Source organism: Crinia signifera, chromosome 12 (assembly GCF_055691185.1).
Source record: "Crinia signifera chromosome 12, ASM5569118v1, whole genome shotgun sequence".
In the NCBI taxonomy this organism is placed as follows: Eukaryota; Metazoa; Chordata; class Amphibia; order Anura; family Myobatrachidae; genus Crinia; species Crinia signifera.
In genome coordinates this window covers 52,218,785-52,234,872 of record NC_139228.1, presented here as the reverse complement: position 1 = coordinate 52,234,872, position 16,088 = coordinate 52,218,785, and the positions used below count along the sequence as shown (strand labels likewise).

General features: G+C 48.4%; 4 protein-coding genes across 8 annotated transcripts in view; 2 read left to right on the top strand and 2 right to left on the bottom strand.

The window, feature by feature from the left end:
• Positions 1-394, bottom strand: part of MOK (MOK protein kinase) — a 30,505-nt gene extending 30,111 nt beyond the window's left edge. For 2 of the 3 annotated variants that reach the window (XM_083167593.1, XM_083167595.1), the window contains exon 1: positions 44-394. The gene's annotated coding sequence lies outside the window, so the exon portion shown is untranslated. The remainder of the gene's footprint in view (positions 1-43) is intronic. The other variant, XM_083167594.1, reaches the window with a different exon arrangement.
• Positions 43-8,167, top strand: ZNF839 (zinc finger protein 839). The gene is made up of 8 exons (XM_083167587.1): positions 43-482; positions 889-1,638; positions 3,521-3,733; positions 3,844-3,936; positions 4,391-4,543; positions 5,660-5,764; positions 5,836-5,962; positions 6,499-8,167. The coding sequence occupies exons 1-8, from the start codon at positions 123-125 to the stop codon at positions 7,182-7,184; spliced, it is 2,487 nt and encodes an 828-aa protein (XP_083023713.1). The 5' UTR covers positions 43-122; the 3' UTR covers positions 7,185-8,167.
• Positions 8,168-9,069: 902 nt separating this feature from the next.
• On the bottom strand, positions 9,070-15,529 carry CINP (cyclin dependent kinase 2 interacting protein). 3 transcript variants are annotated; one of them, XM_083167597.1, is made up of 5 exons: positions 15,390-15,529; positions 13,566-13,734; positions 11,745-11,859; positions 11,310-11,439; positions 9,070-9,978 (listed from the first exon to the last, which is right to left on the bottom strand). In XM_083167597.1, the coding sequence occupies exons 1-5, from the start codon at positions 15,397-15,399 to the stop codon at positions 9,776-9,778; spliced, it is 627 nt and encodes a 208-aa protein (XP_083023723.1). In that variant the 5' UTR covers positions 15,400-15,529; the 3' UTR covers positions 9,070-9,775. The 3 variants fall into 3 exon arrangements, with proteins under 3 accessions (XP_083023723.1, XP_083023724.1, XP_083023722.1); XM_083167598.1 differs by lacking the exon at positions 15,390-15,529 and adding an exon at positions 14,023-15,383; XM_083167596.1 differs by lacking the exon at positions 15,390-15,529 and having other exon boundaries at positions 13,566-15,383.
• The window catches only part of TECPR2 (tectonin beta-propeller repeat containing 2), a 33,420-nt gene continuing 32,835 nt past the window's right edge, over positions 15,504-16,088 (top strand). Inside the window, exon 1 of the mRNA XM_083167586.1 lies at positions 15,504-15,659. The gene's annotated coding sequence lies outside the window, so the exon portion shown is untranslated. The remainder of the gene's footprint in view (positions 15,660-16,088) is intronic.

Here is a 16,088-nt window from a genome sequence, read left to right as displayed (position 1 = left end):
AGACCGCGCTGTAAAGAAATTTGTCTATGTGGGGCTCCCGTACAGTGCTGACCCCGCCCTTTATCTCCGGAGGGGCGTGGCTGTGAGTGGCGGCAGCGTCCGGCCTCGGTACCCTCCACAAGATGGCGGCGGTGAGTGGGGCCGGCGGGCCGCTGGAGGAGGAGTATGTGCAGGTTGTGGTCGGCGAGGACGGAGAGCCCGTGGACCGGATGGTGCTGGTGCAGGAGGACGCCGGGATCAGCCCCGACCTCCTACACAACATCGTCCACTCCGACACCGTCTTCTACGTGCAGCCCGACGGCAGCCTGGAGCCCGGGGGAAGCCTGGCCGAGGAGAACGCCCGCAACCGGTTGAGCATTCTGCCTGTGGAGGGCGCGGACAGGCCGCTCACCCCGGCGTCCCAGCAGCTGCGGAGCGCGGCCCACCATGTGGCGCTGATCCAGGGAGACTCTGGAGCGGTGACCCGGATCCTCAGCCAGGAGGTAACCGGGGCCTGCGCCTGTGTATATCGTGCCTCACGTGTGTGTGTATATCGTGCCTCTCGTGTGTGTGTGTGTGTGCATATCGTGCCTCACGTGTGGGTGTGTGTCGTGCCTCACAGGTGTGTGCGTGTGTGTATCTCGCCTCACACGTGTGTGTGTATATCGTGTTAGGCTTTGTCGGTATCCTGAATACTGGTTATCTATATGTACCCTGTTTGACAATCCTGTTCCATTTATAGTCCCTTAAAAAGAAAAAAATATAAATAATATCACCCATTTTCTTATGTATTAGGTATTATTTTTGTGTGGACGTGCTGGTGTGAGTATGGGGGGGTGTTATGTTTGTGGCTGTGCTGATGTGAATATGGAATGAAACATGTTTTGAAGTGCTTTAAATATATTTCAGGAGTTGAAATCCATTCGTGTACAAGTGCCCGGTGTCCCGACGAAGGTGGGCACAGATCAGCTGGTTCTAGGGGATACTAGACTAGAAGATACATCTGACCATGCCTATGTGAGCTCTGCCAATCCTGCTGCTGGGATTGTACCTCAGACTGAGCAAGCCCCCCAGCCTTCAGTCAGACTTCCCTCCTCAGAGTCTCCCTTCCAACTTCTCATGTGCCAGGCTCCGTTGGCTACGGCAAAATCCCCAGCCCAAGATGCCAATAAGAACACTAGGCTTTTTGAGCCCCTGGATGAGCAGAGAACTTGTGTGGCCCACCCGCAGAATGGCACGTTATGCGCAGCAGAGAAAATACAGAAGAAGGGACAGAAACGCCGCAAGTCCATTAAGGTAAAAACCCGTTCTGGGCGAATCTCCCGACCCCCGAAGCACAAGGCAAAAGACTATAAATTCCTCAAAGTGGGGGATCTGATCCAGGGCAGCTCCTCAGACTCAGAGGACTACTCAGATATGAGCACGGAGGAGGAGAGTGGCAAGAAGGAGGCGACCCCTTGTAACCTGCAGCCGCACACTGTGAAAAACTCACTCTTCCAGTGTGAGACCTGCGAGAAGTCTTACATGGGTAAAGGCGGCTTATCCCGACACTACAGATTGTATCCCAGTCATGGGCAGATGGAACCTGCAGGCCTTTCTGATGTCAGGAAAAACGGAGAACCCACTGTTGCTGGGCCGTCCCCAATAACTGAGAAGAAGGTGAGACGATAGGGGCACATGAGTCACACAGTCCCTGTTCTGGGCCAGTGTGGGCGGTATTTTATGTTGGTGGTATTCAGAGCATCTGAATAATGTGGTTTATTGTACTACGGTCTGTGAGTAATACATGGCGGGCCGTAAAGTCTGTGCCATAAGTATTTTAAGTGAGTCTGGTGGGCTTTCCCATGTAAACACTGGATGTTCCAATGGTAATCGGGCCGTAACGTTGAGGGCGGGCAGCTGATATCACCGAGGGTGCATGCAAATCTAAGTGACCTGAGAGAGATAGGCGTGCCCGTTTCGCATCATTGGATGGTCGGCAACCACAGGCTGCGAATGAATGTTTGTTAAACATCCATTCGCAGGCCCTGTGTGCAAACACACACTGTAAGGGGGGGTGTACCACTATTCACAGGGCGGGTTCTGGTTGACTCGCAAGGGTACAAATTCACATCTGAGCGAATCAACCAGAATTAACCCCCTTAGTCCAGTGCTGCTGTGGGTCAGAGGCTCTGTCGGTGTTTCTGTACAATATACAGTGGTTGTGGGTATTAGGTTATTTCAGCAGCTGTGCTATGTACGGGATAGCAGTAGAGCCGGCATTTGTGTCCACTTCTGAATTAGACCCAGAGACTTTGATCCCAGGGAAGGGGAATTTGATACTTTTGGCCATCTATTTTCCCGTCTCAACAGGACTGTTAGATTCCCAAACAAGTGTCAGCATTCAGTTGTTTGGGTGCCCTGCATATCACACAGGTCGCGCCCAGACAGATGAGTAAAATAGCCAAACCCAAGAACAGCCAAAGTACCGACGGTGCACATTTCTTCTCGCTCACCAGCAGGATGCGAGACAAAATGTAACCCTAAACGGAACAGCAGAGGAATTGTTCAGTTTTGCGCCCCCTACTGGTAGCTGCAGGTGAAAACAATATATCGCTCCCAGATCACATGTTACGATTTGATCGGTGACACCATATTGTCAGTCTAGTGAATGTACTGTATTGCCCATAAATGTCCTTACAGTGGTCACATGCAGATGCTACTTTAGACTCCCTTCTAGTTTGTTAGTCTCTCATGGGAAATATGATGTTAATTTATTTTGTTAACTTTGAATATAGTTGCCAAATTGGAGGTAATTAGACGGTTGACAGTCACATTATGTTCATGATGTGTAATACGATTTACAGCATGCTATATGTGTTGGCGTTAAACCAGACTATTTACAACCACTGTGAGTAAAGATGACACGTGTAACCTGATGGTGTTAGTGTGGACAAAGCCTAGGTATTGTTGTAAAGCACCGAGAGAGCGTCTGGGCTCTGACTAGTCTTGGGGAGGCCCTGTCTTGTCTATGATGTCAGTGGCTTTAGGAGTGATGTCCATTGTACAGCCCGTTAACTAAAGTTACACAGGGACTGGCCTTACTATGTACCTTTCTGAAAGTAATGAGGACCATTTATAATGTAGACTTGGCCTGATTTGTACACCATACATATTTTCACATACAGGATTTTATTTATTTCTGTTGGCATGCACAAAAATCCTTTAAAACTGGTCCTGGGCCTGCGTTAGAGGTGCCACTGCGTATCAGAAATAGTTATGGGCGTATTAGGTGTGTCAGTGCAAGTGGCTGTATCCTCTGACGCACAGCTGACCATACGTGACAGTGGCTTATTGGGCGCACAGATCTGTGTCACTGGGCACACTGGTGTCTCAGGCCCATGCACAGATGGACACCAGGGGAGGACTTTGTACCTGCATTTGCCTAAACTGATGGGCAACCGCCAACAAACGCAGCTTCGTCCGACTTAGAGAATTAGGCCCTCAATGTTCGATCATTTGGGTTATTCAATCTCATGTGATGTGTAACTTCACATTTCAGAAGCCTATCCCCAGGCCTAGAAAGAGGCTGCTGGAAGACCCTCTGAACCCCAATGTGGCCATTAACCCCACGCTGGCTCAAGATGGCTTTGAGTTTGTTCCGATGTCCTCCGCACGTCAGGGGCACCGGCAGATGCCAGACAGAAGGTTTAGACGTTCCCGGAAAATATTGGCGGCTGCACCAGCAGAACAGTATGCGCCTACCATAAATGAGGTATGAAAGGGATGCCTAGATCCTTACAGGCGGCGTATAGGTGGCCGTATACCGTGGCTCATTACTGCAGCATCTGAGGTAGTTGGTAATGTTTCCTTGTTTGTTTCTAGATGATGGAGCTGTGTGATGATGGGGATTTAAAAGAACAAGTGGCACCAAGTTTTGCCAAACTGCTTTCAGTCTATGATTTCTTACTCATAAAGGTTGGTGTCTTGTATATTCTCGGGGTGGCTGCATTACGGTCAGTGCTGCGTGATGGTAAAGGTGAATCAGTGTGGAGTTTACATTACTCAACACTCAACTCATAAAGTGTGGGGCTCCTACCAGGATGGATACCCTTCTTTTGTATAGCAGATGGGTCCTCAGCCCCACACCCAGCGCCAAAACAAATGCTGTCTTGTCAGAGGTGTCCTCTCCCCCCATCCCCCCCTCCCTCCTCATTTTATCCCAACTAGCCAGGAATTGGCACCTGAGATGTTTACATGGTGGAGCTATGAGTTGTGTGATGCAGGAGACTGGTGTTAGGGCGATGCAGTATCCTCTAGTGATTTTATTTGGCATCATTCCACCCAATATTTAGGATGCAGATGGCCTGTAAGTTTTTGGTCGGTATTGCGTCTTTCCGTGTACGCCAATTATTTCTATATTTATTTACAGGTTAAACAAGATCACTCGGACACGCTGCTGTTTCCTCTTGTTTATAAGGAGTTTGAGAAATTGCATTCAATGGTGAAAGTCTTGGCTGAGGAGTATGTCAGCAAGATGGTCCTTGGCACAGAGAAGGAGACGCTTGAAGTAACCGATAGCAAGGTGAGGTCACACTCTGCACCAGTCCGGCCAAATATCTGACACCGCTGCACATTGGGGTTCATGTATCTAGCAGCGAAAAGGTGGAGCTCTTAGCAACCATCCAGCTTTAAGGTAACCGTTACCAAGTCCATTCTACAAAATGATAGAAGTTTACTGGTTGCTAGAGGCAACGCCTACTTGTTCACTCTTTTCACTGCTTACTACATAACCACAATGTGAAATGGGTTAGTCTATGTGAAGAATAGCTAGCAACAAAGTAGTCATGTGCTTAATATTTGAAACAATGTTCTAATGCTGTTCAGCTGGCAGCAGTCTAGTGGGAGAATACATACTAGGCCCCCATAGATAGACCGTGAAAGAAAGTTGAATAGATTGTGTTTGAACATAGCACAGTCTATTAACTTTTCTTTCATTGGTTAATCTGTGTGCTTTATGGTGAGTATATTGCTTGTCAGACCCAAGCCAGAGCATTGCATTGATGGCTAACCTTGACACTCCAGGTGTTGTTGAACTACACATCCCAGCATGCCCTGCATCAGTTTTAGCATGGCCAAATAGTAAAACATTAGCAGGGCATGCTGGGATGTGTAGTTCAACAACAGCTGGAGTTTCACGGTTAGCCATCACTGGAGTATTGCATCTGCCAGTCATGCTTGTACATACGGTGCCCAAGCTCAGGATCGATGGGATCCCGGGATTTGGCCCCAAAATGTCCAGGATGCGCAGTCTAATGCCAGGCATCATCTGAGAACCCGCTCTGCCACTACCCGCATGTCCCCGCTGCCTCTTGACAACCGGCACCCGTAACACCCGCTGACTGCCCTCTCCTTGTGTTTCCGCCGCAATGCTGCCGCCTGCCCCGCTCTCTCAAGTAAGTAAATGTGGGGGACGGGGGCATTTTTCTTTTAGGGATGCCAATTTCCCGGATTGAAAAAAAATGCCTTCAGATTGGCACCCTACCGTTAGGCATCTCATCTCCTGCAGACGTTCAGTGTTGCTCAGTCGTATCTGTGCACTGGGCAGTTATTGTCCTTACTAGCCATTTATTTCACAGTTTATGGGCGCCTTTAGTGTTGAGCATAATGTGATCCATGCAATATGCACTTTACCCACTAGGTGGCAGAGTCGCTGGGCATTTCAGAAGAGATGGTTCTAAAAGCCAGTCGGCCGGTCTCCCCTGCAGTAACCGAGAAGGATGCACAATCCGAGGAAGAGAACGAGGTAACTGTGCCGCTTCCTACTCTGCTGATTGCTGACTTGTAATGATTGTTATTAATGACCTGCTGTGTTAGTGCTCAGATAAAGAGCTGCTGATGCCACCATCCAAAAGATTTAAACCGGCCGAGCCAGAAAGTGGGAACCCGACAGGAACCAGCGTATGGACTCCGACCATCCAGGACTCAGAACCAAGGGATGAGGGTAAAACATTCTTTAGAACTTTTTTTGTTTACTTTTATGCAACTTTCAGATAGGTGACCTGGGAATTTTGCCGGGTCTAGCAAAGCTGTCCTATCCCAAGTGCGGGATCAGTGACCCTGGTTGGGAATAGACTTGGTCCCGGGATGTCTCCTTTCACACATGCAGAAATCTTGGTTGATGCGTGTTCACGTGCAAACTCCACGCTTATAGCTACATGCGGGAGAGGAGACAGAACAGTGTCACTGGGTATTATTGTAATCAGGGTTGGAGAGAGCATAGAAAGGCACCGTGGGGTATAACGAAGTCTGATCTTTGTACTGGATTACCCTGCTGTAGTTATGGAGCCGCACTACACTGTTATTCCGGAGCAAATACTAATACCGGCATTCTCAGTCACCCCACCCACCCCTGTTAGTACACATTGCAGCCAGAGATTATATCATACAAAGTTTTGTTTGTTAATAGCACTTTGATGAGGACAACGGAAGTTCTAATTTGACATCTGCAGGTTGAGACTAATTATTTTTTCTATACAGGTGCCAACCAGGATGGCTCATTGCCAGAAAATGACAGTGGTTCTAATGCTGCATGTATAGGACCTGAGCTGTTCAAGGAATTGGCACTGCCTGGACTAAAGGATGAGGATGCTGCCAGGCCGCCGACCCATTCTCCTCCTATTCCATGTGAGACCAAAGAAAGACTAATGGAAACATCCCTCTCTCCCACCAACACCAGGACTGTACAATCATGCAAGCTTACACAGGGCAACACAACTCCCACTACCCACGAAGACGGGATGAAAGGAACAGCTGTGCTAGAGGTTACTTCTGATGCCGTTGGCATGGAGTTCTCAATCCTTGGGCCAATGTCCGAGACCAGCGCTTCTCCCAACTCTTCTGCAAACTGTCCTCCTATGACTGAGCTGGTGGCAATCTTCAACACTGCTGGGTCCCAAGCTCCAGCAGAGGAGAGGAGCTGCAAAGCCTTGTCTGTTTCCCCAGCAGTGGATGTAGACTCCCTTATTCCCACCGCAGACGCCCCATTCTGTGCAGAGAATCTGGGTACTGATCAGTGCACCACGGCTTTTGGCTTAAGCCAGGAACATGAGTTGGTCTTTATTGACAGCACGGAAGAAACTGTGACAGAGGAAGCTGTTGTGATCTATGACAATACAGAGTCCGCAAGCACAAACCTAGATACAGAATTAGCACTTGAAATGTAGAGGACACAAATCTATTCATCTCGCTTTCAGATGATCGTTGCTCTAGTGCTTGGTTTGTATAACTATTTTTTTTTTTTTTAAATATATATAAATAAATTAGGATACTTCCTATATATTCTTCTACATAGTAACGTATAACTTATTTGTAAATTGTTTCTATGAGAGTTTTATTTTTTACCAATGAGAAGGAAATGTTTTCCTCTTTAGCATGGAAAGTTTTGCACTTGCGCTGTTTTGTGCTATGAAAGAACCAGTGGTACAGGCCCCCGATGTGGGCAAAGCCATGATGCTGGTGCATTTGTTGCTTTGTTCCGTGTGATGCTGTTAGAGAGAAAGCACATACGCTTATATTTAGGAGGTGACTGGTTTGTACACCCTTCGCTAGTAAGCGGGTACTAGTAGGTGTAGTGCATCTGACCGTATGTACAACAGACCATCTTGTGCGATCCAGATGGACCCAACCTGTCTTCCCATCGCTGTGTGTAGGAGCAATACCAGACGCCTGCTTCCTGCTGATTTGCCTTTTTTGAATGTTAGCTGTTGCCCCGTTTGCCTTGTGTATCCCCCCCCCCCTTGTTGCCCACACTGGAGCTTAGGATGGCAAGTTGGGGGTAGAAATTTGATACTTTCCTGGTATATGGTACTTGATGATCGATCACCATTTCAAAGAAAAGCTGTGAGGAACGTGCATTAGAAGCCTTCCTGTTCATGTTGTGGGTGGGGCTGTGTGGTGATTGGCTGTGTGTTTGAATGTACTGTTTTGTCGAGAAGACCACGGGTATCCTGATGCAGTGTACATAGTACTCATGTTACAGGGATTGTACTTGGTAGACCAGTATAAGATAAGTGACCATAATCGGCATGTTTATTGAGGTGGTTAATGATTGCTGATCCCATACATACACCATGTTATGGAGCTGTCTGTACTCGCCCTGTAGATATATTTGCTGCACAATGTATAATAAACATGAGCTTTTCATTAACCAGGCCTATATCTTGTTCTGCATATTACTGGGGAAACAAAGAAGTATTTATATTGATGTGTACATTAGACATTGCATTGTGCAATCAGACAAAGGTCATCTCCTGCTGGGCCACAGCTACAGATTTATGGTGCGGAGAGCAAATAACATAATGAAAACAGAGAAGCGCTGCATGCAGGGTAAATAGTGTTGTTTCCATATGTAGCCCACACATGCTGGGCAACTTTATTCTAACACTGCAAATTTAATCTAAAATAGGACACTCTTCTCGCACACCTAACACTCTGCACGTGTTACATCTGCCCCCCCTCCTCCCCCTGCCGCGTAGCATGGCGTTACCCATGTGCTCAGTTACTGGCTGCTTCTGCATGTAGATCTTAACTAGGACACGCCTCTTACACCGAACTCTCTGCACGTGTTACATCTGCCCCTCTGCAGCGTAGCATGGTGTTACCCAGGTGCTCAGTTACTAGCTGCTTCTGCATGTAGCTCACACATGCTGGGCAGCTTTATTTTTAACATTTGTCTGCACAGTTGCTCTCCCTGCAGTGCGATGTGGGTATAAAAGACCTGGTGGGAGTTGTAGTACCTTAATGAGACCTGTCCTCATGCATTATTACCCAGCCAGATATACGACCCTCTAATGCAGTAACTCTCTCTGTGAAATAAAACTAGCAGACATGTTTGTTTAGCAAGTGCAGTGATTCCTGCCAAAAACAAGTAGTGCAGGGCCAGAGCAGACCTCACCCCCATCATTATTTACAGAGTGTCCCTTTACTGCACAATCAGTCATTAGGAACTCCGTGTGTATTGCTGACTGCACTGCATGGTGGGTTATGGGTTGTACTGTGACCAATCAGAAGGGTCACCAGTGCTGGGATAAACAAGCCTCTACATACTCATTGCTGCACAGATGATTTATTGAAGGGTACAAACTGCCCAAGAATATTGCTTTCCAAATAATGAATGACTGGTTCCTGTACAGAGACTGCACCCTTCCTGCTACCACTCATCAACTTGACTTGTAGATAGCACCATCTGAGACGGTACACTCGGCCAATTCATTTCTCCTTTACTTTCCTGTAGTCTGGGACCAGCAAGTAGCCAGTTTCGCCTGGAGAAACAGAACGCATGTTCCATGTTGGGCATATAGATAATGGTTTCAGATGGGTAATGATAGGGGACTCAGGAGTCCGGTTTGTTGGCGGGTATGCCAGGAGTTGCAGCCGAGAACCCTGACGATGGTTTGGCCAACCTTTACTTAATGGTGTGGCATGGTATATTAGAGCTGCAACCAGCAGACCTCTCAATAGATCGCCCATTGGCCACAGCAGCATTTCACAGAGGAAAGTCACAGTTGCTCCCACTTAGCATCCACCACTGAATCAGAGCCAATGTGTGGACTTTCCTAAGGGTCAAGGACCCCTTTAGTGTATCCAGTTGCCCATCGCTTAAGGTTGAGGCACGCTCTTTTTTGCATGCTAGTAGCGCAAGTGTCCGGAACATGTGATCACTAATTACAGTCCAACCCAACAGGTTCTAGCTGACTGATGTAACTGCAGCTTAGGTCCACAGTGCGCCCCTGTAGCCAGCGTGAAGGCCACAGCACTAGAGGGGCCGATGACCTGTCTCCAGCAGCATACTCTCCAGGAGCACCTTCACGTTGCTGTCTATGTAAGGTTGATATAACCAGCAGGACAGATACACCATGAGCAGGTCCTGATCCGAGGTGTGCGCCATTTCCCCCACAATCGCACGCTTCAGCGACACTTCTTTCTTGTACATTTCTGACATCTTCACAGAGGTTTCGTCTGTAATATGATAGAGAATATAAAGTTACTTATTTCTGGAAAGTTGGCGGAAAGAAAAGTGAAAAAATGTTCTATCAACTGGCACTCCAATGCGATGCCGGTCTGCTACCTGTGCTATGCCAGCACCAGACCACACTGTGTATGACCAGGGACTGTTGTAAACCACTGCTAATAAAATGTACAGCTACACCAGGAAAAGTCCACCTAGTGGACATTTGTAGGTGAGTCAGCTATTATTCTCTTATCAGTCACTTTCAGCTAACAGCCCATAGACAGTGTTCAACACATTCTAAAGGCCCCCATACACTATGCGATTTTGGGACGATTTCATCCGATTTCGGCACTTTGTGCCGATAATCGGGTGAAATCGGCCCAAAATCGTAGGTGTGTGATATCTGATCCGATGCGCGGCCCCGTGCGCATCGGACCGGATCAGGGAGGTCGGACGGTCTGTACATACGATCACGTCTGACCTCCCTGTATGCATATGCCTGCCACCTGACAGGCATATGCATGCAGACACCGGGGGAGCGGTGGGGCGGGCAGTGGGTCCCTGAGCGCCGGCGAGTGCTGCTGACTGACCTGGCCGGGCAGTGTACTTACACATAGCAGCAGCGGGGACGGGACGCGTAGTGGCGGCTATTAGATTTTTAAAATACTTGTCAAATGACCGGCCGCTCTCTGATTGGCTGAGAGCTCTCCGGCCAATCAGAGAGCGGCCGGTCATTTGACAAGTATTTTAAAAATCTAATAGCCGCCACTACGCGTCCCGTCCCCGCTGCTGCTATGTGTAAGTACACTGCCCGGCCAGGTCAGCAGCGCTCACCGCACCGGCCGCCCCCACCACCGCCGCCGCTGTCCACCCCCACTACTGCCGCTGCCCGCCCCCACTACTCCTCACCGCCCTGCAGCTCCCCGGGTTTTTTTTTACATGGGATAAATCGCATGCGATTTATCCCATGTAAAAAATGGCACATCAAGTGCCAAATTGTATGTGAGCCTCCCGGGGAGCTGCCGGGCGGCTCGCAGGTAAATTGGGTCCGACTTGTCCCTAGGACAAGTCGGCCTAATGTATGGGGGCCTTTAGTGTGTTATCATAATGCGATGCTTGTGTTAGAGAACAGCAGTCTTTGCGGCAAACCTTTGCTTGTCTCTGTCCATTTCAATGTTGCCCACTGCGCTCAGAAACGTCAGACGCCCGGAGCTTCTCCATTTCTGCCCTCATTAAGCCTCGAGGTTGCACATAATGGGATTTCACTTTGCACCCCAGGGGGGCATATGGGTGCAAATGCCACCCTACATTAACTGCAGACCCTACTTCTATTACTCACAAAACATAGCCGTGGGCCACGTATGGAAAAGAACAGGTCTGGGATCTTTCCCGCGGCATTGGAAGGCTTCAAGGTCACAAATTCCTTTAAATGTAGAAGTCAGTCGCTCCATCTTCATCTGTATTTGTTCCTTCAGAAGGATGAAACTGAGAAGGTTACAGGGGACCCTGTGCAAGGGGAACAACGTGCTGGAGGATAGTGTTCATTCTAGTCCCCTGCACTTTTCCAAACCCATGCAGTTCATCTTTCCTGCCTGGGGTGTCGCAGTCTGCTGTGGTGCTCCTAGCACAGTCTGGTCTGTATCTCTGCTGAAATGCAGACCAGACTGTACTAGAAGCATCAAAGCAGACAGTGACACCCCAGGCAGGAGAGCGGAACTGCATGTGTTTGGAAAGGTGCATGGTGCTAGGTAGAATATTCTGAGAACAGACTCACTATTTGTTCCAACAAGGCCTGCAATTCCACACATAACCGTTCTAGTTCTGCTTTGTCCTTGTCCACGTTCTCATTACCGGGTAATGTATGATCTACCGCCATCTTCTGGTATGATCTAGCAAACATAGAAATGTACTTTAAGCATCACGGGTACATCCGTAGCTCAGTCCTGGATATAGGCTCTTATTCAGATTTGATTACAAATTGGTTTTCAAAATGGGCAAAACCATGTGCATTGCAGGTGGGGCAAATGTATCATGTATAGAGAGAGTTAGATTTGTGTGAGTTATTTTGTTTCTGTGCAGGGTAAATATGGTCTGCATTATTACACTGCAATTTAGATTTCAGTTTCAACACACCCCACCTAAATTTAACTCTCTGCACAGGATACATCTGCCCCACCTGCAGTGCACATTTTTTTGCAATTTTGATAACAAGTGTGTACTGCAATCAGATCTGAATAAGGGCCATAATTTCACTCTCTAAATTCCAAATAACACATTTAATATCCCTGATCCCCAGATGCGACTGTCAGGGGATTGCCACAATACACCGCAGGTGTATAGGACCCTTTATACAGAACGACAGACACAATAACACTCCTATTGTGTTATTCATAAGGGAGTTACTGTTTGGGAGCACAAGAGTCTGAATTTTGTGGGGTAAAACACTGTGGCTGCCTTCTGGCTGACATAAGGTAAGGGTTAGGTCTAAATTGTAGTGGAGTAAAGGACCTCCTCACGTCACAGGGGGGGGAGAGCAGAGGAGCAAGGTCGGAAGAAGGGTCCCAAACAGACGCTCGCCGCGCTTCGGGCACGGTGGCTCGCTCAGATCAGCTTGCCACCTGGTTACTAAAGGCAACCAGTGGTGGCATGGATAGTGAAGGAGCAAGCCCCCTGGCCTTGCTCCTCCCCCTGGGCGTGGAAGGTCCTTTAGCCCACTACAATTTAGCATCTACCACAAGGTAAGGCTGCACCTGTTGGACCTAAACGAGAGAGAAAGTGGACCGAGCTAACGCATCAGCCAATCAGCTAAATGAAACGTTAGACATAGTTTGAATAATGACAGTTAGGAGCTGGTGGCTGCTACTTTATCTCTCCAAGGCTTAGTACATACTGTAAGGCACTTAGCTGGACAAAATGGTATTGATCATGATGAAACCAGGAGACCTGGGAGCCGCAGGAGGGGCCTCAGCCAGCAATGACATCTCTACATATCATGTGCCCATGTACTGATCTGCAGGCTGATAATTAATACTTTTATATTAATTAATAATTACAGAAACTGAATTGCAATGGGGTTCTGCCGATCCCAGTAGATGCTGTCATTCTGGCACCTGTGACATCACACTAGGAGGAGGGGCAGTATGGGGGAATTATTTATGTGGAAGACATGACATACCCCCTGACGGAAGGAGGGGTGTGGATCATTAGGTCGACCGTCAATAAGTCGACCACTATCGGTCCACATGGACAAAAGCTCCACACAGGAAAAAGTCAACATGAGTTTTTGGAATCTATGTCGACATGAGTTTACCGTGTTTGCTTGCCATGCTTTGGGCACAGTGTTTCACTGGGCTGGGCACACTTTTATATTCACCCTTTATGCCCACTGGGATGGTAACGTAAGACCACGTCAGTTTTAATGAAAAAAAATCATGAAAACCTCATACAGACCATTTACATGTGTCGACATGTTGATCTAATGCATGTCAACCTTTTTCATTTGTTGACCTTTTGTATGTTGATCAACAGTGGTCAACCTAATGGGTGCACACCAGAAGGAGGGTGTTAGCTGTTCTAGAAGGGTCTAGCCACGTACAGTGTACTTATCCTGAGGTTGACGACCTTGCTGGCAGCGCTGAACGCAGCGTCGTTACAGCTCTCCCACTTCAGCATCAGGTTGTGCCAATCTGCAGCATTATCTTTCACTCTCCTCGCACTGCCAGTTATTGCAGACTTCTTAGGGGTGACCAATCCTGGGCTTTTACCTACAGACAATGGAAATAACTCCCCATACTGGCAATGTAACATAGAAACATAGAATTTGACGGCAGATAAGAACCATTTGGCCCATCTAGTCTGCCCCTTTTTTATCCTTCAGGTAATCTCAACCCTTTTTGATCCTTATTTCTTTGTTAGGATATTAATATGTCTATCCCAAGCATGTTTAAATTGTTCTACTGTCTTAGCCTCTACCACCTCTGATGGGAGGCTATTCCACTTATCCACTCCCCTTTCTGTGAAGTAATTCTGTCTAACATTTCCCCTGAACCTACCTCCCTCCAGTTTCAGTGCATGTCCTCGTGTTTTATTACTTCTTTTCCTTTGTAGTCCAGACAATGGAAATAACGCACCATACTGGCACTGTAGAGATTACACTGATAGATAGGCACATACAGGAAATCATGTAACAGGAAAGCCAGGTGCTGCCATGTCAAATACCCAGACAGCTGGTAGAGTGTCTAACCTGACATCACAGAAACCTATCAGCCTCCTGCTGGGGTTGAACCAAAAATCCCAGCATTCCGTGCACCCGTGACTCTCCTGCTGGTACAGAACTACAACAGTAGCGGCTAGTTCCCTTCGCCGTAAGGAACTGGGGACTAGAGGGGGCGGGGAGAGGAGGAACAAGGGACCCAAACGGAATCTATGCTTCGCTCCCATGCTTCGGCTTGTTCCTTCAATTTCTACGCCACCACTGGTTGCCTTCAACCCGCAAGGGTCCGTTTCAGTAGGATGCGGTCGTTAGGCCGGTCCAAGAATGGTCGACACTCCTTAGGTTGACAGGGACTGAAGGTCAACAATGCAGAAGGTCGACAGAAGCTTTTTTTTTATCTTTTTCCCCCACTGTGGTTCAAGAACAGGCAGTATTTCATGCCCCACTAAGGCATGAAGGGAGAATATAATAGTGTGCCGAAGCATAGCGAGTGATGCAAGGGGCTGCCGTACACTTAGACAGTGTCCAGATCTAGACACCTAAAAAAATTCAAAAATATGTATCGACCTTCCGGTGTTGACCTAAGGAGTGTCGACCTTTCTTGGGTCAACCTAACGATCCATTCCCCATTTCGGTCCCTTGTTCTGACCTTGCTCCTCTAGTCCTCTCCACACCCCCTCTCCTGCCAAGGTCCTTACAGCGAAGGGGAACTAGTCACAACCGAACTACAACCCCCATCCTTACCTGCCTCTGCTGGCATAGAACTAGATCCCTAGCATGCGCTGCCTCTGATTCTACAGCTGCTGCGGAACTCCGACCCTATGCATTCCTTCTAGCTATGTCTCTCCTGGGGCCAGATGTACTAAGCTTGAAAAGTGATAAAATGGACAGTGATAAACCACCAGCCAATCAGATCCTACTTGTCATGTCACAGGTTGTGTTTGAAAAATGACAGGTAGGAGCTGATTGTCTGAGTGCATATCACTCTCCTTGTTATCACTTTTTGAAGATTGATACATCTGGCCCCATGTGTGGAACTACAATCCCCAGAATGCGATGTCCACTAGTGTGGAGCTACAGCCTCCATGCTCTGACTCTATAACTCTCCTGCTGCTGTGTAACTACAACCCCCAGCATACCCTGCCTCTAGGAGTCTCCTACCGCTGTGGAAACACAACCCCCAGCATGCAGACATCACACACTCACCCTGCTCCATCCTCTGGGGAAGAGTGATGTAGGAGCACACAGCAGCACAGGAAGTGACCGCCCAGGGTCTGGCACTCACACACCACGTGACCCTCCACGGGCGCCCTCACTTCCACCTTCCGCTCTGGGGGTGGAGCCCCTTTACGTCAGCAGCAGGGCGGGCGTGGATTGGTTCGCTAGCCACGGGTGTAGGGGCTGTGTATATTCGCTGCGTCAGGGGCTGGAGCTGAGGGAGAGGCGGGCAGGTGTGCCCGGGGGCAGCGATGCCAGGTGAGAAGGGGAGAGGGTATGGTACCGGGCATCACACATCAGACCAATGGCTGTGCCCTGACGTCATATATACAATTACATGTTACTATGTATAGCATTAGTGTAATTGTGTGTATGTGTATAATGTACAGTGTGTAGCACTAGACAATTGTTGTATAATGTATTTGTTATTATACACGACACACCTGATCTCCACAAACAAATTAAAGGGCAAACAGGTGCACAGTGCTGTCTGTGCCAACAATGGGACCGCTGGGTGCCCGGTGCTGTCTGTGCCAGAGATTGTACCGCTGGGTGCCTGGTGCTGTCTGTGTCAGTGATGGGATTGCCCAGTGCTGTCTGTGCCAATGATGGGACCGCTGAGTGCCCGGTGCTGTCTGTGCCAGAGATTGGACTGCTGAGTGCCCGGTGCTGTCTGTGCCAGTGATT

Excerpts from the sequence above, each read along its gene's own strand:
- ZNF839 (XM_083167587.1), top strand. The coding sequence starts at position 123 with ATGGCGGCGGTGAGTGGGGCCGGCGGGCCGCTGGAGGAGGAGTATGTG. Across the intron at positions 4,544-5,659 it reads TTGAAGTAACCGATAGCAAG|GTGGCAGAGTCGCTGGGCAT; the intron begins GTGAGGTCACAC and ends TTTACCCACTAG. Across the intron at positions 5,765-5,835 it reads AATCCGAGGAAGAGAACGAG|TGCTCAGATAAAGAGCTGCT; the intron begins GTAACTGTGCCG and ends CTGCTGTGTTAG.
- CINP (XM_083167596.1), bottom strand. The coding sequence starts at position 13,777 with ATGTTACATTGCCAGTATGGGGAGTTATTTCCATTGTCTGTAGGTAAA. Across the intron at positions 11,860-13,565 it reads AACCTCAGGATAAGTACACT|ATCATACCAGAAGATGGCGG; the intron begins GTACGTGGCTAG and ends TATGTTTGCTAG. Across the intron at positions 11,440-11,744 it reads AGGCCTTGTTGGAACAAATA|GAACAAATACAGATGAAGAT; the intron begins GTGAGTCTGTTC and ends ATCCTTCTGAAG.